General features: G+C 47.3%; 1 protein-coding gene across 1 annotated transcript in view; it reads right to left on the bottom strand.

The window, feature by feature from the left end:
* The window catches only part of LOC135375155 (uncharacterized), a 101625-nt gene that overhangs the window by 7215 nt on the left and 71979 nt on the right, over positions 1-22431 (bottom strand). Inside the window, exons 18-27 of the mRNA XM_064607882.1 lie at positions 20827-21019; positions 17662-17721; positions 16632-16783; positions 13684-13794; positions 13497-13624; positions 11923-12069; positions 6673-6764; positions 4527-4911; positions 3982-4149; positions 7-131 (exon numbers count right to left, since the gene is read on the bottom strand). Of these exons, the coding sequence (XP_064463952.1) occupies positions 7-131; positions 3982-4149; positions 4527-4911; positions 6673-6764; positions 11923-12069; positions 13497-13624; positions 13684-13794; positions 16632-16783; positions 17662-17721; positions 20827-21019 (1561 nt within the window). The remainder of the gene's footprint in view (positions 1-6; positions 132-3981; positions 4150-4526; positions 4912-6672; positions 6765-11922; positions 12070-13496; positions 13625-13683; positions 13795-16631; positions 16784-17661; positions 17722-20826; positions 21020-22431) is intronic.

Genomic DNA, 22431 nt, shown 5'->3' with positions numbered 1-22431 from the left:
ACTTACTCGGATAAGATGTAAGTTGCGACGACCAGAAGCAGACCAACTACAGAAAGCGTGATTCCAATTAGGGTCAGGAAGCTTAGGATCCTCTCATGGTACACATTTTGTTCCTGCCTGTTCTTGTATTTCTGAAAATGCCTTTCTGGAATAACTACCATTGTACTCACAGGTTGCGTGTCTATGAGGCTCGTCCACACGACGTCACGCGCAACATTTGACCGCGCCTTTGAGTCGCATGACATGGGAAAACAATGGGGGATCTGTCACAGGCGTCAGACGTGCAGGCCCAACAAGGTAGTCGCGAGAGATTTTACAATTTCCTCTCGTAACGCACGTCATGCCCCCTTACTGTGACTTCGGTACGGCAATGTGTTTTCCCATGTCACGTGACAAAACGTGATGTAACTGCACAAGCTGTCTCACTAGCTGTCTACACTTTAAAACCGGTAGCGGACGCGAAATTATCGGATGAAATGGGTTACACGACTGGAGCAGCCCCAAGCGCCACAGCCCAAGCGCGGCCAGAACTGGGAGGACAATGATGAATGACCTGACCTATCGAGAACGCATTGTGTTCACCCGGACTGCCATTGTTCACGACATCCTTGTGTGTCGATAGGCAGCTCAAATACATGGAATAAAGTCCAACTAGTATGCTTTCCTTTTCACAAAAAGATGTCATCAGCAAAGCACAAGGCTTAATAGGCCCCCAGCGTGAGTCTTCCGCATATATTGTGTTTGTTTATTTTTATCTGCTACATATTTCCGTGTAAAAGAACAGCAGCAGGTTTTCCTTGAGATGACGAACGTTAGGGGTGGTTGGTGTAAAAGAAGAACTATGAAAAAAAGAAAGATGCATAGATATCGTTTTTGTAGTTGAGGTATACGGTACGGCGGACATCCTCTCGAAGACACTGCGACACTACTAGAAAACTAATTTACTAAAATTAATTAATTCAGTGCCAGCCTCGGTGCCTCAGTCGGTAGCGTCTCCACCTGCTCATCTCACGATCGTGGGTTCAAAACCGCCCGACGACGGTGGCAACTTGGTGGAAGGGTATAACTTGCCCAGACACGCCGTCTTCCGCGAGGGAAGACTGTGCCCGACATCTGTCTTAAAGCGCCTAAAGAGAACGCTGAGCCACCACCCAGACGGGCGACCGCCCGGATTAAAACCCGGTTCACCTTCCCAGACCATCATCGGTTCCCATACCATCATCGTAACCACAAAGATGCGTGGCGGGTGGTGGCTGAAAGAGCTTGCCGTTGTCGGCCTCACAGAGGTTGGCAACTTCACGACTAACACTATGGCGGAATGTGCTTCCTGGGCCGACTTCTAAGGGAAGTGTGCCCCCATATGTCTGAGGAAAAGCCAGGAAAAACCCCAGACAGCGTCAGGCACTGGGATTCGTACCCGTGCACCTTTCTTTCAGTCTCGACGTGACATGGCGCCGGCACGCTAGCCACTGAGCCACGTGAGCTGGTACGTGAGCTGGTGCCGCACAGCGGTGGTGTTGGTAGTGGTAAAGGGGCTCGCCTTTGTCGGTCTCACAGAGGTGGGTAACGTCACCACTTGGGGAATGTGTGTCCTGGGCCGACTTCTAACGTCAGACATATGTCGCGCGGTTGATCTGGCCTGCGGATCAGCACCTACTCCAATCATCTCCATCGCTCCCAATCACATGGCCCTTTGACGTGGAACGAACGCTGTTCGCCTTGTGCTCCGATAGGCCGAGTGCTCCGATGTTTGCCACACTTCCGTAATAGACCTCAACCGAAGAAACGTCACCGTGACAGCGCGGACGGATAACACCCCCGTTCCATAAAGCCGTATTCCTCCAGGAAGGTCAAGGGTCGTTCCTTTGTACTTGTAGGGGACAAAGATGAGGTCAGGTTTTTAGTGGCTTTGGTGTCTTCACTCGCTTTCCCGGTCCACCACGGAAAGAAAAGAAGACTCCACCCAAGGGTCAGTTGCATCGTTTCCAAAGTAATTGTCGTAATCCTGTGTGGAATGCGGTTTGTTGTTGCGACTTAATTCATGCTTGCTCTGTATATTGAGGCACCACATGCTCTTCGAGATAAACTCGTGCCCTTCAGGCTCCTGGAGATGGAAGGCACCGGTAGCCATCTTTAGAAAGGGCTACCGAAAAGATGAGGTACCGGTAGAATGGAGCAGAACAAGGCCATACAACTAATAATATAAGGAATCGCATAAGAAGCTTACAGTATGAAAACCTATATTGAAATGTGGCTTCCTTGTGACTTCTTGATTTTTTTGCTAAAGTAGTTCCAGTCTACCAAGCTGGCTGCGCTGTTGTACTATCTGACGTCATTTGTTTGTAAACAGGGAGAGGTCTATCCAGTCATCTCGTATAGTTACACGTGTAACGATACAAGGTGGTGTAACTACAAGGTGTAACTATACAAAGACATGGTGTCGAAGGGGGTATATATCCTCTTCGACACCATGTCTGCCCGGCCCCTACAACTCAACTGCAAGAACTATCTACGCCGCATTCGAAGGTTCTTTTCTCTTTGAGTCTGTGGGAGCTAGAAGAAAATGAAACATCCCGTATACCATCCGCATCCATGTAAAAGCGTGGCTCAATGAACGTGGCATTTTTGTACTGTGATCTGCGAAGTGCCTTTGGTGCAATGGCTCGGAAACCGTTGATAATCGTTTCAAATCAAATCATGATGGCGTGTTCTTTTGGAATATGTTCCAAAGAGCCCTCAAAACTTTTATTCCGTATAGTGTTCGCCTGTGCCTTCTACTGCGCAAATGCCCCTGGGCATATTTATGTTAGCAGGTGTGCATTGTATGTGGAAGTCGCGCATGAAGTTTCGTCAGGGCGAACTGCGCCGTTGTTCCTGGAACATTTTAAGTGAAGACGTAAGCAGATTTCGCTGCGTGTATGTAGAATGATGTAATGTATAGAACGCGTAACACCGTAGAATGAACAGTGGCGTATCTTCGACAATATTTGATGCAATTCCGTGAAGTAACGGTTTGGCGTGAACATGGGATGCGTTAGGATGTTTGCACCACTGTTGTCCCACATCTACTAAAGTGAAAAAAAAAAAAAGAAAAGGAAAGAAAAAGAAACATAATGGTGGCATGATGTTACACGTAGGGTTTGTCTGCCCAGTGTGGCTACACGTTGCTCGTGCCGGTGGGTAGGACTGCGGATAATTTCGACAACCTGGGGTTCTTTTGACGTGCGCAGGAAATCTCCGACACATGGTGCTGGAAGCAATGTTTACCTCCCCCAGAACATATAGTATCCACTGAGTCGGTAGAGCACTGGCTTACAGTGCTCAAGATCCACGACCTACTCTATACTAGAGACCTGGACAGCTGGCGATCCCCTATGGGAGAGACGGGTCACGGGTTAGTTCCGTTAGTGACCGCTGCAAGCGCCACATAGCATTATTGGGGAGAGGGAATCACCCTTGCCACCGCCTTCATTCTGCTACGCAGGGATACACAGGCTGTTGCTAAGCACTCGCTATTATCTCTCTTATACTGCTTCGTCGTTGTCAACACAGCCTACCATACATCGCCGCGGTTTCGACAAGTCACGTGGAAACGAATAGTGCGAGCTAGCGCCAAATCCCATAGCCAAGCGGCGATTGCCAGAAGTACTACCCCGGTGCTGGGAGCATTGCGGCTGTCCAGGTCTCTAGTATAATAGTAGGTCATGTCAAGATCATGAGTCAGATCCTGGCTGATGACAATAGCAATGTGATGCGAACACTGCTCCACAGCACCGTGCGTCGGCTATTTCCGGTTCGAGGTTAAGGAACATCGAAATTATCCGCAGTCCTATACACTGCGCCATGTGTAGCATGTCACCATGCAAATAGGTATAGCTTTACTTATACCACGTGTAAGTCAGCTCGAACTTATTATTATTACACTTCGATTGCGAATGTATAAAACGAATCAGCTGGACCCTTATATTGAGCAACACTTACGAAGAGTACTCCGAAACTAGTCAGGTGACTGCAGCTGCAGACGTGATGCTTTCCTGTCATTCCAATATAACTGCAGCCAGCGGATGACCAAGCACCCATTCTGTTGTCTGCTTCCATGTCCCAAAACACACACTCCACGCTCAGCTGAGTTTGGTTAGTTCTGTTGCTCTGACAAAGACAAAGGATTTAGTCAGTCAATCTGCAGCAGGAAAATGCTGCTCCTCGAGAATATTAGTGGTGTTTGCGATAAAGGACGATTGAACTGAATAGTCACTGGCAGCTGCTGCACGGCCACTTTCAATTATCGTTGACTCTGACACTCCATGAATCTGTGGAGGTTCGTGAAATGCTACTGAAGCAGTCAATGGTCTTCGAAGTCGCGGCTGGCAACATCGTGCTCAGGGAACAGTTAAGTGTAGTAAAAGTAGCCGCGCACTATCAATGGTGTTCGAGCTGTTCAATGTCCATTGGTTTCAACCACTATTCAAGTGGCCGTGTGACATAGGCATATTAAGAAATAGAGAGAAAAAGAAACGCGTACTTACACATTTGTCTTTAAAATAAAAGCTGAAATTTTCGTCCGAATTTTCCACTTTGCACTGTTCGTACTGTACCAGAAGCACAGCAGTACACATCTCATCAGTACTGTTGGAGGAGTTTCCAAACAAAGCATTATGGGAAAGAAGTCCCAAAGTCACGTTTGCGTTTTCCACGCCAATAGTACATGGATTATTCTCCGGAAACATAATGGCGACATCCGCATTATCGGTGGGCTTTTTGGAAAAGTTACGCCACTGTTGCTCGACGGTATCCAAATAAATACCACTCCAATATTCCTGGGCAGGAATTTTCCCCATGGCGGTCGAGCCGTTGAAAACGACGATGTGATCCTGTAGATTGGCCGCCATCTGCTCCATTGAGCTAATGATTCTGAAAAATCAATATAAGTTTTCGTTATGAAGTGCTAACTGCTGCGATAAAGACAAGACACCGTTGCCGACGACGTTTGCTGGTAACTCGTGGAATAATAATATAAGTTTCCTGTATGTTATATTTACCGAAATGCACCGATGAGCGTACGTTGCTAGTTTTTACGCGGCTAGTGAACACAATTATCACCGGAATGAGCGCTTGAAATCATCTGCTGTGTTTAGGTAAGTGTTGATTAATAAATCTCCTGCTGCTGCAGCTCTGAACCTATTTCTGTTACCCTTATAAAGCGTGAAAATAGAAAATAGAGCATATTCAAACTCAACATTGTTGCAACAAAATGAGCAGTGCGCAATCTCATCTGAATTTATTGTACCAAGTAAACTGATTACTTGGCAATTAATCACATTAGGTGCAAGTTTGCTGCTGGCGCTGTGACGAAAGTAATGCGATTGAATTGTAGCGTTTATTGTGTGCATAAGCAAATGAAAGTTTCGCTTCTCGCCGATTTTCGCCGAGTATCCTCGCATTTAAAATATTGCCAGCGAAAACCGCCGAATCGAAGCGACCGATATAAGCACCTAATTTCCGCAGGGAATGCATGAAAAATTATGTACCATGAAACGGAAACCCTAACGCGTAACGCAATCACCGAATCATCTCTTTTCGTGTTTATTGCATATATAGGAGGAGTATCGCTTCTCGTGACGCTTTAAGTTTATGTCTACTGCCACTAAAGGGTGCACGCTCTGCTCGTTCGTCAAATGAACAGTGGTAGCAACATCGCTCTGCTGTGGTTGGTACGAAGGCTGTTCTGTGGAGAACGTCTGTTTTAAGACTCGTTGTCCTAAAACGACGTCTGATACCAGTCTTGGAAAGTGACTTAGTTAGAAGTGCGCTCTTAAAAATGAACTTCACCACGTAGCAAAATCCTATAGCCGGCCATCATCCCGAGTGAAATCGTTCTTTTCCCCCGTTTTCGAGGGGGGGGGGGGGCGTACGCTATTTTTTTGGCAATATCCAGTTCATAATTGCCAGAAATATGGCGAACGCCCCAGTTTTCATGAAATCGAGGGAGAGAACGTTTCATTCGGTATGGTGGTTGGCTAGCAGCGTGCTATGCGGTGCAGCTCCGTTTTCAGAGTTTAGAAGTAACCGCTGCAGGGACCACTTAGTGAGAAATGAGGCCTACTTTATTTTACTAATAACTAGCTCACTAACTAACTACTGAGAAATCAAGTAGGAATGCGACCTAGTGATCTTAGTGAGTTAGTAAGTTAACTTTCAACTGTAACAATCTTGTACTTAAAATGGGACAAGCAACGCAATTTGTGTGCAACATGTACATGTTCACTTTGCATTAGCATAGAAATCGAAATTATTCGCTTTGAGCTCATGCTTTTTCGAGCTCACATAATAGCTCCGCCTGTGGATTCTATAACGTGTTAGTACTGTACTGTGTAGGCACTTCTAAAGACGGACGTTTCAGCAGTAGGTGTTACTCCTCTGTAAATTACCTTGTTTCGTACAGACCAGAATATAAGACGTATGAAATTCACCTAGGTACACTTTCTGTTTTTATTCACATGTTCTTGTCTTATCTTTTTTTCGCCTTATGTTCCGACTCCTGTACTAATTGGACCCGTGTAAAATCCGGTGATATTCCAAAATAAATGCATAACTGTACAGTGAGCAAGTTTCTTGTAACTGGAAATTAACTATGTGTGCGTGGATCTGTAGCTGAGAGTTCTTGTAACTCACTTGTTTGTGGAGTTTGCAGCGCGGGAGAGGAGCAGAGAAGTCATGCTGGCGTTGACGATCTTATTGATCGAGGTAATCATGTTTTGTGCGACCTGCAAAGATTTTACTGTGATTGTAATTGCGAAGGCATGGGTAAGAACGCAGTAGTTCCTTTCACTATTCAAATCAAATTGGATAGAAATGAACTCTCTTATCTCGCTGAGATGACTTTGTCCTACCCTCATTGAAGAGCTATACGTGTACAGCATTGAGATAGAGCATTCCCGAAAGAATGTCCCTAGAAAAAACGTTCCCGACTAAAATGTTCCCTGGATACTTTGATAACGCCTGCCAAGAGTTTCTTCGGGCCTTTCGGATGTTAGGTATAGCTACGTCCGTATTAGAACAAGTAAAAGAACGCATCTTAAATCCTACGAGCGCCTGTAACGGCGCCTTCAGTCCGGGTCATTTTTTTCGGGGACATTTTTTCCAGAGGCATTCTTTCCACTCCGTCCCGGAAGAACGGTTGTAGTACAGAAAACTATAGGACTAGGCGTGGGATCATTTCCCAGCAACCTACCACCTCTTATCCTGTCCCCGAGCAAGCTGCCGCCAATCTATAGGCAGGCAGACCGCTCGACCCCTAGTAACCCCCACCTCTCTTACACTCTGGGGCTAGTCGAATGAAAAGCGGAGTGATATTATTTTGGCTATGCAGATCACTAACCATCTAGGCAAGCTGCAAAACTGACCCGCTTGCAACACGTGAGCGAACGTTCTTAGGACGGATCTTCACGGCATGACACGTTCTCAGTGCCATAATCAGGAATGACGTCGTTTCATGCCCTGATTTGTTGCAAACGGGAGGAGTACGCCCTTTTGTGACACTTATGCGTTCGTGTTATTGTAACAAAATGGCGTACGTTCTGCGTTTTCCACAAAGCAGCAGTGACAACGGTATCATTGTGTGCTGCAGTTCACCTTTGTAGCGATATGTGGTAACGTACTGTTTTTGGAGCGATAAATTAATGAATAGTGATGCTGACATGGGATGTAGTCATAGGAGCAACCCCACTTCAAAGAAGTTTATATGAGAGGGAACATAAAGGTGGGACGTTTAGAGTTCTTGGAGGAGGCTGCTAGCTTGAAGGAATCCAATGATCGAAGCGAAGTGCCCGGCAAATAGGTGCGTCCACATGAAGGCGACTGAACTCAGGAAGTCGATTTCCCCTGTACATGTACACCGCTGTATGTCGAATTAAAAGGGAAGTCGGCACGGAATAAGGTGGTAAGCCGAGGTAGTTCAGTCGATATTTATCGACTGAACAGTGCCATGTAAACCGTGTCAGTCGAACGTTCCAGCTGGATATCACCGCCTCCTTCCTACCACCTCTGCCTACACGTGGTGTAGGCAAACGAGCATGGCTGCCTCAATGGAAGTTGTTAAGTTCATACTGCCGTTCAGGGCCCACACAACTTGATTGTGGTGATGCACTACTAGCAGTAACGGTGTGGTCAGCTAGCAGCATGCTCATCAGGAAAGAACTCTCTTTGCTGGACAAGTAAAACCCAAACAATAGTGCGCGTCTGTCCACGGATTCGCCCACGTTCCCAATGACTGGCTTATCTCGTTGTTGTTGTCATTGTGCTACGTTCACAATAAGGCAACGTTCAGGAGCCGATTTCTAAAGTGAAGGTGCGCCACGAAGGCCAAGACGTGGCTCGAGTAGATGAACATTGATGGAGTAAATTTTAGTTTCAAGCGTATTATTTACGTTGTTGAGAGAAAGTGGCGAAGGTCCACAGGCGCATGGTAGAAGGGCATGATTGGTGAATGTGAACTGAGAAATATTTTTTCTCGCGCTGGGTAGGTGCTGTCAAAGATCGCGCGGCTGAGTAAGTGAGTGGTTAGAGGTTGTAGCTGGCGTTCGTGTAAGTCAACTGAACCTTGGACACCCCACTCGACTGTCATCTAAACAGTTTCCAGTAGACTTTGTACTGATTTATGTTTCCATTGGTTGTCCCAAAGAGAAGCACACAGTCAAAACGGAATGTTACCACATAGTTCACTTGCTACCCATTGCGCACAATGTTACAGCGCTATCACTGTCTTGCTGAAAGGGTGGGATGTAAGACGCACAGTCGACCCTGGAATAGCACCACCGCTCCATGTGGCCACACTTGTAGCTTCCACAGCTAGACTTCTGTCGTCGCGCTATACAAGGTGTGCAAATTCGGTGGCCTGCTTTCATCCCATCCTGGCTTCCTGGTGATCATCAGGATATACTCTGGAGGTTCCCCTGGAAAGTTCAACCTACCCGAGACCGACGTGGACGCTGGGAAATCGTACCCAGCTCCACGCGCCCCTTTTGCAGGCGCCCGAGTCGAATGAACATGTCATCTATGACTGTCGTGTGGCCAAAGCTTTTTTACAGAATCTGTGAAGGTCCACATGCATTCGGTGTCCCGTGCATTTTCGTGAGAACTTGCCTCATCTGCGTTCGCCCGACACTCACTGCCAGTCCTGCTAGCCGCAAACAATTACCGCAAAGCGCTCGCGCGTATGCGGATCATCAGTCTAGTGCTCAGCCAGGTGGGAAACTGTTGTTCAGAGTCGCCGAGAGATTCCCAACTTGCTACTTGTACAGTAGGCAAGATGTCTCGTAGTCAAAACACTCCAAGAAGAGCTCTCTTCAAGTGCTGACCACGTCTTCCTTGCAAGATAGGAAGTCCTGTCCTATCTGGAACGTTGGGGAGGATCGATCTCCTTGCGGGACTATTGAGTATTGCAGCGCAGAGGTTGCTAAGTGGTACGATTTTGTCATTCCATCATTTCCACTTTTCATTGCCCACTCCAACTGTATGTATCTCATCGACACCTGTACCATCTCTAGGAAGCTAAGCCAAAAGCGACGCAGTGAAAACATAGTCCCCACTGGCGCAGATCCGAGTTCAATAAAATAAATGGGAAGCCCATCGTACCCTCCGTGAAAAAGAAGCTCAAAGTCGGGGATCAAGTGGGAGTTCTACTGCACAGGAAAGGTTTTCAAAAGAGCTCGAAAGGGTGTTGATCGCTTCAGTTTTTCACTGTCTCCGCCTGAGAGACATGTCCCCTCCCGTTATGCATTCGGAAGATTACCAGGGTTAGGAAGTGCACGGATCTTTCTGCCTGGAGGACGTACTCATCGTAACCCAAGACGTCAATCAGCCCTGGGCGAGTAATGAAAGTGCTGAGAAGCAAGAAAGTGAATGGTTAGAGCTTCTCCTTGGTTTGCTGGTTCGGTTACGACAAAGAACACGACACTTGGTTTCCGAGCAGCGACGTGGTGAAGATTGGGAAATGCCACCAGACATCTACGTCCCCCTCCTCTCGAACGCCAGCATGGATAAGTTTCCGTCGATGCCTTCAATGCCTTCACGGTAGCTTTCGACAGTCCACATCAGCTCTTCAATCTTGAATGTTTAGCGGTGTGCGCCTAGCATTTTGTGGTTCTTGTGTCTTTGTGTCATCTGGTGTTATCTGTTGTGCGGTTCGGCCTAATCGATACTTTTAAGCCTTTTCTCCGCGCTGTCACACGTTTAGCAGCAGCGGTTAGGCCTTTTTCCTAGGTATTTGGTACACGCATGTTTAGACTTGTTTAGCAGTGTCTTTCTTGTTGCAATTTTTACCCACTGCTAGTATTTTGTTGTTCTATCTTTCTTGCATACAGCCATGATGGTGGCGCCCTCTGGTGTGATGCCTTGCAACTAGGTGGCCATCTGTCGTCGATCTCTGCAACTACCGTCCGTCAATAAGCAACATGGTGGTCGCTGGTCACTCGGCCGTTCCGGACTGATTTATTCGACACAGCATCGTTGATGTTCGAATAAATTGTTTCTCTCCACTCTATTTCTATCTATTTTTTATGACCATGAGTATCCGGAAACATCCGGTGGTCCAGACACGAGTCAGATGGTCCCCAATTAGTGTGGTGACTCACTGGATGGTCCCAATTACTGTGGGGGTCCTAATGGACCATTTCCGACAATGCGTATGCACATGCCCAGCCCTCCAGTCCGCCATCTTTGAGCGGAAAACATCGCTATGGACCCACCTGGGGGAGACTGTCATGTTCATTGTGGGGAGATAATCTGTTTCAAGGTTACGCAGACGTTTGAGGACTGGTAATGAGTACAATGCGCTTTCACTCTTTCCGCATTCTTCTTCCAATCTTCTCTTGCTACTTTCCCACGCAACGTGCCAGTCCGAAAAGCGCGTCACCATTATTGGGGGGAAAGACACGACGTTCGACATTCCGTCGCCAGGGGCGACGCGAATATGGAAATGGTCCATTAGCTCTAATCGCTAATTAAACGTGTCCAGAAACATTGTAGTGTTTCCGGATAGTCGTGGTCATTGCGTACTACTGGCCTTGTGGAGTGCTCTGGCCCCTGAATGACGTCTATTCGGCTTTTCCGCCACGTTCAGGGCGAGTGGCAAATCGTATTCTAGCCAGCTCGCCAGGACTGTACTGCCGTCCACAGCGACTCTCCCGTGTTTGGATTGTTCGCTTGGTATGGCCAGTACGAAAAGCGAACGTTCCTAGAGAGTGTTCAATTATCTAAAGCTTGTAGGATTGTAGCATGAAGTTAGTGTCTGTGCAAAGGGGGTAGTTCTCTTGCTTGATGAGAACACATTTGTCTGTCGTGGCAATTAAAGTAGCTGGACATGTGTCACGAAAAGGCATAACCTCCCGTTTTCAACAGGTGTAAACTACGTCATTCGGCATGATGGCTGGTAGGACCCTGTTATGTGTTGCAAAGTTCACTTTGAAGTGTGCAGGGAAGTAGCACGACATTAAGTCGGCACAGATAGTTCCACGGCGTCACAATGAGTGGATGCCTCAGCGCAAGCCATTTTCTGGAAGTCTTTGCTGGATTTGATATTCTGGTTTGCACCGCGACCTCGACAAATTCAACAAATAAAGGGAGAGAACACAAGTATGATTCGTTAAGAAACGTATTGGCAAATACATCGTTAGCGTCATTCTGTTCCTCATATTAGGGAGTTTGAGTATAGCGTTGGTAACGTCACCGTCAAGCTACAGTACCTACCGGAACCAATGATAGCGTGCTCTCAGAATCTTATGTGTTGATTGGGTGCGCTATAGACGCGGTAGCCTATCGGGCCACAGGTAGCGGTATACGCAAACTCTCTGCAATTTCATCTTGTCACGAGCGACCTGGACGTGACGCGACGTTGGTCAGCAACAGCCTTGTACAGGACCGTACCTGTTTGCTGATCTTCTGTATGGATGCAGCGTTCTCTAATGTCTTTGCCGCGTAGCTGACATCTTGTGGCATCAGTCTCTCCGAATCGGACGTCAAGTTATTTAGCTGCACTACTGTAGATAGGGCATTGTCGTTGGTGACGATAACCTGAACAAGAAACATCAAGCACAATTTTAAAGATACTGTAAGGCAGTTGGGACAGAATCTCATAGCCCAGGACTGACACATCACAAATTTCGTCCCGATCATATTAATAGTTACTTTTCCTGTTCTTTTTAGAAAATCAAGATTGGAAATTGCGGGCAACGCTGTGCCGAAGTAGACACCAACTTCTAATTGCCTTGCAGAAGTATATCACGTAAGACTGGGTCAAAGACGTCTACAGCGCATCGAGTAGTGACGATCTCACTTTACCCCCACACGCGACGAGTATACGTGGGTGCGTTTAGCATTTTTTTCGGTTACATCGCTAGAATTAACGCTACAAAACTATTTCTAACGTTGAGGTACGTATGGGTACTACAAACCTAAAGTCCCGTTGAGAAGCTACGCACAATGATGGAAGAAAAAAATCGATTGGAGAAATTGTTTGAGGAGGCCAATCATAGCCCTACCCCACTGAGAAAGAGAGGCTGTGAGAATGGCTTTAGTCGCCTGCAGGGCAAACGAACTATACGACACTCGTTTCGGTTCGCCCGTTAAAACGGGCACGTGACACAGGGGTGTCTTGCTTCTCGTGACGTCTACAGATGTGCATGCGACGACGCCTCCTGCGGGTCTTCGCTCTCTTGTGGTGTCACCGGGGTATGCGTCACCCGTTGCAGAAGCCTTCTGCGTAAACCACCCTTTAATGTAACCCTTTCCATTCTATGCGATACGCGATAAACGGGCCTACAATACCATACCAGATATCCAGCAAAAAACCAAGTGCTTTTAGAGGGACCCCCGTGTCGTTTTTAGCGTCATCGCGCCGCAGAGAAAGACAGGAAGCTGTGGTACTGGTGCTACGCGTCACCCCCTTCCGTCGCCTCACCCGACGCTGAGCGCACCCCCAGGAGCCCCCTAGTGACGTCACACTTTGCTCCCCAACATTGCTACTGTCCTAGGCCAGGATCCAAACAGCGACCCTGACCTGAAGAGGCAGGCACGCGGCCGACCGAACTACAGCATTTTTATTCTCTTTTGTTTATTTCTGACTTCAACAGATGTGGTACAGCGCTGGGCCAAAGCTTACGGAACACAATCCTGTGCATTCCTTCCTCGGAGTGGCAAACTAGCAGCGAATGGTACCGGAAGGACTTGCATACAGGTGGCTGGGTTAGCTAAGCACATGTCTGTAAGTCTGTATGGTACCATTCGCTGCTTGCATGCCACTCCGTGGAAGGAATGCCCCGGAGCGTGTTCCATAACATTTTGTCCAGCAGTGTACAACAGTCGTACAAGCATCCTGACAGGCCCTATATAAACGCTAAGCACTTCACATTATTATTATTATGCCGGGATGCAGAGACCGGCAAACTGATACAAAGCAAGGCAACGAGTACAATAACCCGTTTGTGGGTTACATTGCGCACCTGAGAAAGATCCTTGAGGTCCAGTGTCCTTTGTGAAGGAGGTAGACTGCAGGACCCTTGCACGTCACCCCAGTAGGCACCAACACTGAAGTTCCCTTGGCAGCGCCGAACTACCGGCTTATTGTCACCTAGATCGATATGAGGAGCACAAACGCCTCCATACCATCTACACTTTTTTCTGACTCACCATTGATGCAGGCCTCATCTGATGTGGCTACGTCGCCGACTATTGTAGTGGGCCAGTGTAACGTAGGGTGTAAGCCAGTGGAATGGTTAGTGGTGGCGGCAGAGCATAGCCCTGTAAGCCACAGGATGACGAAATCACGGCAGTGATACTTCTTATGCTTACTGCTTATTCAAATACAGAATGAGTTTTTCTCTGGAGGCTCGTGATATCTACACCTTGACGGTGGGCGGAGCCAGGGGGGGGCGGCGGCTAGGCGAACGCCCCTCAAAATATTTTCCCGAAAACAATGGATTTCTACTCCCTCACAACGTGCTTCGAGAAAGAAACCACACCCTCCAAGTGTGCATCTCGACCCGTCCCGCACCATAACGCACCCTGCCACATGAGAGGCGCTTTATTTTCAGTTAATCTCTCCTCTAGAACAGAAAACAGTCTCTTGAACGAGCTGCCAGTTATTACCCTTTTTCCACAAATGTTATACGGAGTGATCATGGGTAGTGACGGCTTGCAGTCACCACTATACCTAATATTTATACTACTACACTAGCTTTGCAGCTTGCTCGCGTGACGTCATTCCCAGCGGAGCGCCACAATCGCTAGTGGATCTGCCGCCGTGAGTCCTGATGTCGTGAGCTTTCAGTGGTACACTCCGTGTTTCTAAATAGTAGTGTAGGATATAAATATAGCTTACACCAGATGCGAGTAATTTCATTTTTTTACTTTCATTTTTTCTAATCGTTTATAGCCTCCTAAGTAGTATACGAGAGCGAGCAAAAAAACAGAGTCCAAACTTCGCCAGAGCTGCATCATGACGGCGGGCTCTCCTTTTCGAACCTAGTGCCCTCTAGAGTGCTGATGTAATCATTTTAGGGTGGGCGTTACAGTGAGCGTGTCATTACGAGGTTGGTTACCTACCGTTCTGTAAGCTGAACTCACATTTTGCTTCAAACGAAGCAACAGAACTCGGGAATCAGAGCCGTATATAGAGAGAGTTTGACCATATTTTGATCTGTTGCCGCTTCACGGGAGAAGCCTGTTTTAACCTCAGATCCGCAGTTGCACCGCCCAGAAAGCCCCAATCCAAGCGAAATCCGCTTACCAGCCAGCAGACATGCGCCATTTTGATACAGTTCATCAGCTAGTCGACAGGTGCTTTTGTGGCGGTCAATGCAATCTACCACAACCGCCGTCTTTCGATCCTTTTTAACCAAATTGAAAGGATTCAAGGACGAAGGGTTCTCAAAGGACGCGATACGCACATGTCTTCCCCCATGCCTAGTGTACAACGCTTTGCATCAACATGGCGTCGGCGACCAGTTGACGACTGGACAACAATGGAGCGCATCGATGGAGGTCGTTCAGCCGTGAAGTCGCATGACGTGGTTGAAGTTAGGCTCCTCCTAATGGCCAAACTCTCTCTATAAACGGGTCTGTCGGGAATGTAAACGGAACGCCGCGTGAATGCAGAAGATCACGTGAATACCTCCTCCAGTTCTTCGCACGTGGACATGTAATGTCGGGATGCCAGCCAATCGCCGCAAACATTTCAAAACACAGGCCTCCTGCCACAAGTATAGTAATTGCCCATGCGGCTGTCTATAGGATGTTCCACGCAAATCCCCCTGCTGAATAAATCGAAAACGGCGCCACCTATCGGGGAACTTTTTTTCGGTTAGCATCCTTGATGCGCCGGCCACAAACTGGCCGCTCAGTTTCTGATTTGCATGCGATCGTTATTTAAATAAATATCCTAACTTTTTTGTTTTACTTCGCCGGGCTTTGGTACCTGTGCCGCAGTAATGGTCACTCTGAGACAGTGTCACACCAGTAAAAAAATAGCTTCGACTTTTAGTGATTTTTTTTCGAGTAATTCACTGGTTTCGGTTTACAAATGTCTTGCGCGGAGCAGTGCAGGAATGCGCTCTTTCATTCAACTATACTGCGCTCAAATTCGTGTTCATCCGCTAGCATTGGTGGTGGGGGAGCCGCAAGATAAGGAACTGCAGCGAGCGAGTGTTTGATACGGCTTCTCGTTTTCTAGTAAACTCGTAACCCGAATTTGTAAACGGAAAGCAGTTAATTACTCGAAAAAATCACTAAAAGTCGAAGCTTTTTTTTCTTTTTCCGAAGATTTTTTACTGGTCTGGCATTGTCTCACTGTGGCACTGTCTCAGAGTGACCATTGCTGCGGCACAGGTACTAAAGCCTGGCGAAGTAAAACAAAAAAACAGTCAGGATGTTTAATTAATTAACGAGCGCACGCAAATGAGAAATTGAGTGACAAGTTTGTGGCCTGTACATTAAGGATGCTAAAGGCGGAGAAAAAAAAAGGTTTCCCGACAGGTGGCGCCGTATTCGAATTATTCAGCCGGGGGATTTTCGTGAAACACCATATATACCTACGGCCGCCGAACACTACCCCAGTTGGCGGACCCTTAGTCGTTACGTCACGCCGTTTGAGCGACCGTGCCTTGTGACGTTGCTGCCACTCCCCGGGTAGTCCTCAGAAACTCTATAAATAACCGAGGACCCTGATATTGTTCACAGGGACCTGCAATGGCAGCCATTCAAACTTACAAACGACTTGTCCTTTCGTGACACTTAGTGCTAAATTGCTAGGAGAAAGGCCGGCGATTGAGCAGGGCACATGGGCAAGGGGAAGTTGCGCTTTGGAGGCCCAAAGCAATAGCGCTTCACCATCTCAGAACTCAAACTGAGCTCTTGAGGTTTGGGTGCGCCCGCTACATCTTCTAATTACGTCTTTTTCTTTCCGATTTCTTGATTTCTTTTTCTTTTGTAAGTCCCGGCCGTAGCGATGCTGCGCAAGCGAGGAACCCTATTCTACAACCTGCGTGCGGAGAGAGGCCGCCACGTGCATTATAGCGATTGCGCCAAGGGAACCCTTATTCTCGTGCACCATATTCCAAAACTCTCTAAAATATCCCTACGTGTGCTGAAGACCTGAGCAGTTCCCGGAATGAGACTGAATTCCATGACGGAGGTTTCATTGAGTGTATTCAAGGCATCTCTTAGGTGAACGCCGAGGTCCCTGTCCGCAACGGCTTCTTCTCCCAAGTCTCTCACGGTAATCCTTTGCTCCCTACGGGAACAGAAAGACATGGTCACCGTGCTAAGTAAGCACATTTCTCAACTACTTTCTCTTGCTGAAACCACACTCCTGTGTAGTTTAATCCTCTTTTGCATTGTCAGTTTGTACAATTCGTTTGTTTAATCTTTAATGATTTTTATAAAACAGCTGTGACAGAAGCATAGGTGTCGTTTTTGCAGTTGAATTATACGACCAGGCTGACATTAACTAAACATTCAGTAAAATTAAACAGTAACTAGAACGTGAATAAGTACCTCAATAACTGCCTAAAATTAAATAATGAACCCTTTAGCTAGGAGTTTTCGAGCAACAGAAGTTTTCGAGCTGAAAGGCCAGGTAGCACAATCCTCGTTCAAAGCCGTTAGTATGTTTAAAAGACATGGAAACGCTCACGTGCGTTGAAATATACATCTCCGAATATTGATCTGCATGCGGGCCGAAACCGCGGCGACCGGAAGCGTGATTCATGAGTGAAAGAAACCGCAATTCATGCTTTCCCTCTCTGTACCCTTCTCAGGCGCGCAAATATGAAGAGGCATCGGATTGGACTCTTGGAACGATACACTTCGATGATTGGACAAAATCGGTTGAGCAAGCCAATGAGAGTCCGCTCCACATTGTAGGACTTCATGAGCAGGAGAGCAAAAGAGAAAGCATAAATTGCGTTTTTTTCTTCTTCTCTCTTTCTATAGGTCATACGTCACGAAGGACACAAGAAATGAACGCCGTTCCTTTTGTGTTTGTGTCAAGGTAGCGTCATCTTTCATGCAGCGAGGAGAAATTTTTGCACTTCCGTGCTTCTTTAACGGTCTAGGCGCAAACTGGATAGGGTTACTGAGGATAATATTCCGCTCATTTCGTACACCTACCTGACTTTAAACCTAGGCTTGTTAAGGTACATGGCAAAGTGAACCCGGTGAGTGTTGTATCTGAAGAAAGAAAGAGACACGAATCAAGACATTGCTAATTTACTAATCAATAACGTAAAAAAAAAAAAAAAAACTGAAACTTGGTCACCACCTATCAAGCGCTGCGTAAAAGTTCGATCCTAGTTCCTTGACACTAACTATACTGTCATCGAAATGGTGCAAACCCGTTCTACGCCTTTTGTTCTATCGAATTATCATATCGCACCAGCGGCAATGAAAGAAACCTCATGTCTACCACCATTTCATGTACCAAAGAAAAAACAAGGAAGGGTCGTTCAGGGGCGGGCGAGGCTCTTGCTCGAGAAAAATAACTGAGTAAATTTAATTGAGCAAAACCTTCGGAGGACGAAGTGCAATACTTCACGTGCAGCACATGCAGCAGTGCACGTGCAGCAGAGGCAGTTACCATGGCGGCCAGTGTGTCCCGTGCTGTGGAACAGGAATGCATAATCAATTTCGTTGTGAAGTATGACGTCAAACGAGTTGAGATTTTGCAAGGATTACAAGCACACTATAGGGATAGCTTAAGAGCGGTGCAGGCAGCTTGGGCGGGATATGGTGACGAATGTACCACACGTACATGTTCGTCCGGCTGCAGTCACGCCCGTGACCATCGCAAGCGTTGAGGAAGTAGGAAGTCATCCTCGAGAAGAGGCGAGTAACAGTTGGGGACACTGAAGCCCATCTTAATATTTGTGTCGGCAGTGTGCCGACGATCAAATCAGTCACGAGCACTTAAGGGCAACCTCCATGGAGCGAATGTACAGCGAAAAAGCTGCGAACTTCGCTCAGCGTCGGACGCCTTGCGCGAGGCGTCAGAAACGTGAGCGTCCGCCGCCGATCTGCCCATGCTAGATATTTTCGCCCAGCGTCTGCGATTCCGGAAGCGTCAATTGCAGATGAACCAATCAAAGTGCTCTTCCGCTACGAATCTACGCCAGATCGTCTGCACGTGGTTGTCTGCTCTCGTGAACCATCGTCATCGTCCTCTTCTTGCAATTGGGTGCTGTCGTCTGCTCGCGCTTTCGCCAACTGCAGCGCTAGAACGTGAGGCATTCTCTGCCAAGAAGCATATTTTCCTTACGCAGTAGTGAATATGCCTTTCGGTACGTTACTGGGCGCATCTTTTCAGACAGTTGTTGGATTTAGTTGCAAAATTTGTGACATTAAATGCAATTTTTCGAGCAACTGATTTCACTAAGCTTTCACCTTATACCCTGGCAACAGTGACATCACAGCATGACTTCCCGACGCCGTCCGCTGGTTTTTCGCCCCATGGAGGTGGTGCCGGCGAACAACTGGCGGCGGAATGCGCGTGGCAGTCTGCCGCGCGAACTTCGTTGCAAAAATTCGCTCCATGGAGGTTGCCCTTTACTCTTCCGCAAAGTCCGTGCGCCTCATTTGTGGTAAAAGCTAAATACACCATTTTACGCTAGAGACAAAAATAAGCAGCATGGAATGGCGACACAAGACCTCCCTGTCTGCAAAGAAAACCAAGATCCAGACATCTGTTGGGAAACCCATAGGAACTGTCTTCTGGGACATGCCGGGACTCATCCACGTGGACTTCCTGGAGCAAAGGGGCAGTACTACTTCAAGTTGATAAAGGGAGTCGTACGAAACCCAATTCGCAAGAAAAAAAACCGGGATGTCGTCCGGAAAGGTAATTTTTCTTTATGATAATGCCGGACCTCACACAAATTTGGCGGTAGCAAACCCGGTCGAAATGCGGTGGGAGGTTTCGCCCCTTGACCAATCTCCGAGCGACCTTTGATTGATCTCCAAGCGATTACCGTATATTTGGGCCCCATAAACGGAAACTTTGAGGAAAGACGTTCCACAAGCCCTCGAGGGAGATGTCCTGCAATGGCTACGATACCAGCCCGCTTCTTTCAACGTTGCCACGGTGACTGCAGCGGTGTCTAGGGGAGCACGGTGAACAATTTGGTAAACTGACCTTTCTTTTTTTTTTGTGGTTCTCAAATCTTTCAAAGTATCGGTGAACGTTGAAGGACCCTTGTATCTCGACTTTGCTTTTTTTCATAAAGTCTCAGACCGCCGCACGGAGTGCAGAATTCATCACTCGCCCTTCTTACAGTCGATACCGCGCTGGTCATTACCGTAAAGTTCGCATCCCTTCATATAACGCCAATTCTTACTCCAATTTTGTTGTGTCACGTATAGCAGCAGAGTGGAACCACATTCCCCATAGTTCAGATAACTAAAACCAGATTCGTTTCTAATAGCAGTCCCAGCACCTGCTGTCATGACGATTTGGTTGTATTTCACTCTCTCTTTAGACGTGCAAATACTATATTTTGTGCAGTTTTGTGCCTCCTCTTGGCCCACTCCCCTCTGTAATGCGCTTGAGATTGAGGGCAATAAAATGAAATTATGGGAATGAAATAAAAAGGTTATGGCTACGTAATAAAAATATCTGTACATTTGTTTCAGTATAATTATTATACCTGCATTGGGTGTCGTTTCTAATCGGCTCGAATTTTTACTAAAAAGTGCTGTGACAGCAGCAGACAGTATAGATGCCGTAACGTTCACCATGCCCTCTTGTTAGCTTTTAAAATATTTGTACCACGCCTTGTAGTTAGAACCTCGCGTGTTATGTGTTCTTGTACATTTTTCATGTTGTACTTTATGTATTTTTACAACAGGCCTTAGTAGACTCCATCGTGAACAAGGCAACATAACACTGCAAACAGCGATTTATCCAGAACCCCTACACCGCTTAACACCACTAAATAGTTGGCGACATCCCCCAACTTCCACAGGGGTCCCCTTGCTATTTCAGCTGTAGACATACGTCACGATATGTGAAGCCGTTATGACGTAACTACAATAATGACCCCCCCCCCCCCCCATATTTTGCAAAGCCCTTCCATACTTGGGATTCTAGATAAACCACTGTCTGCAAGAGAGCACAGGTGCCATATGTCACTTGCTGTGTTCTGTGTGTCTTTGACTGCTTTGTTCACTGATTGATAGCTACCAACTATCCCGTCTCTCCATCCTATAGTTTGTAGACTGCGCGACGCTCACTCACCGCTAAAAAAACTCAGAAAACGTAAAGGCTGTATGGACATTACCTACCGGAGTTTCTTCAGGCTAATAACCATGGCATCACTCAGGAAATACGATTGCACCCTCCGCATCCTTTGTGAACCCAATATGAGCGGGACAAAGTTCCTCGCAAAGTCTATAAACGACTCGGAGGACAGGTCTGTCAGGTCAGGGTTGATTGCAGTATTGGTAACCTCCATGGAGCCTATAAATGTTTCCAGACCTGCAGAAAAGGAGAGAACACGACCATTTGAGAACGCATAAGAGCTAACGCCGCCATCATACGAGTATATGCGTACGACAATGCTGGCAAAAGCAATCGAAGAACTTTCGCAGTGAAACACAACAAACGCGCACCAAATGAGCTCTCCGCAGACGTGCATCCCGTGTGACGGTGATGGCGGTTGTGCGAGTGAAAGAGCTTGCCGTTGTGGTGGTGGTGGTACGATGTTCAAAAGAAGAGGAGCCGTTATCAGCCTCACACAGGTGGGCAACGTCACTGCTAACGCTCTGGGGGAATGTGTATCCTGGGCCAACTTCTAAGGGAACTGTGCCGACACTCCCCGACGTCCCATGTGCTGTGACGTCACCGAACATCTGGCCAATGTCATTACCGCCCGCATGCAAGCGAACGCGACTGGAAGAGACACTGGGGAATGGGAGCTCATGTGTGGAGGGAAGTCGAAGCGTAAGCCACTTGTGCCAATAGCTGAGGATTACATGTTCACATTGTGTGAGGCTCCATGTTTTGGAAGCTTATTTTTGCCATGTTGGGAATGGTGTTCTCGGAGTCTGTTATGATCCGAGAAGTCAAAGTTTGCCATCGTTTATCTTCACGAGTGAATTCATATCCGAAATTAGGAGAAAAAAGATGGTCGCGGAACCGCATACCTGCTGAAAGAAGGAGAAGCTGCCTTGCAGAGGCGCTTACTACACTCAAAAACAGAGCTTCACCGCATAGCACGCTCCTAGCGAACCATCATCCCGAGTGACATCGCTCTTTCCCCTGATTTGCTGAAAACGGGGGGCGTACGCCTTTTTTGTGGCATTATGCAGTCCATAATTGCCCCAAAATGGCGCACGTCCCCCGTTTTCATCAACTCAAGAAAAGGAACGTTGTCATTCGGGATGATGGTTGGCTTTATAGCGTGCTATGCGGTGAAGCTCTGTTCTTAGAATATATTATGCGGCATAACTCGCCGACAACGACATTTGTGTCACGACCATCTATCGCTGTGAACACGTCGAAATCCGGATATTCCTCGACATAGTCCCAAGGAAGCTTTCGCTTCCTTTCTTTCTGTCTGGTTGCAACAACTAGCTGTCTGGTCAGGAAGCTAATTTGTATGTCTCCTGAACTCTTTTGTATGCTTTGGCAAGGAAGGTAAGGATGAGTAAAGGTGAGGGTGAAAGCGCCAGGCAGTAGACCACGTAGACCTAGGAAATGCACACCCTCGAAATAACACTATATCGGGTAGCATAGACTAGAGGTACCTCTAGTTATGGGTGGAGTTCGCTCGGATTATACGGGTGCACTTTGCAGGGTCACTAAAGAGCACCAGGGTCACCACTCCTTTCTGTCCATTCTGTGCTTGTCACGAAACTGCGGAACACGCGTTTCATCAGTGCCTTGTG

Source organism: Ornithodoros turicata, unplaced genomic scaffold (assembly GCF_037126465.1).
Source record: "Ornithodoros turicata isolate Travis unplaced genomic scaffold, ASM3712646v1 ctg00000829.1, whole genome shotgun sequence".
Classification (NCBI taxonomy): domain Eukaryota; kingdom Metazoa; phylum Arthropoda; class Arachnida; order Ixodida; family Argasidae; genus Ornithodoros; species Ornithodoros turicata.
This window is presented reverse-complemented; position numbering and strand designations above follow the sequence as displayed.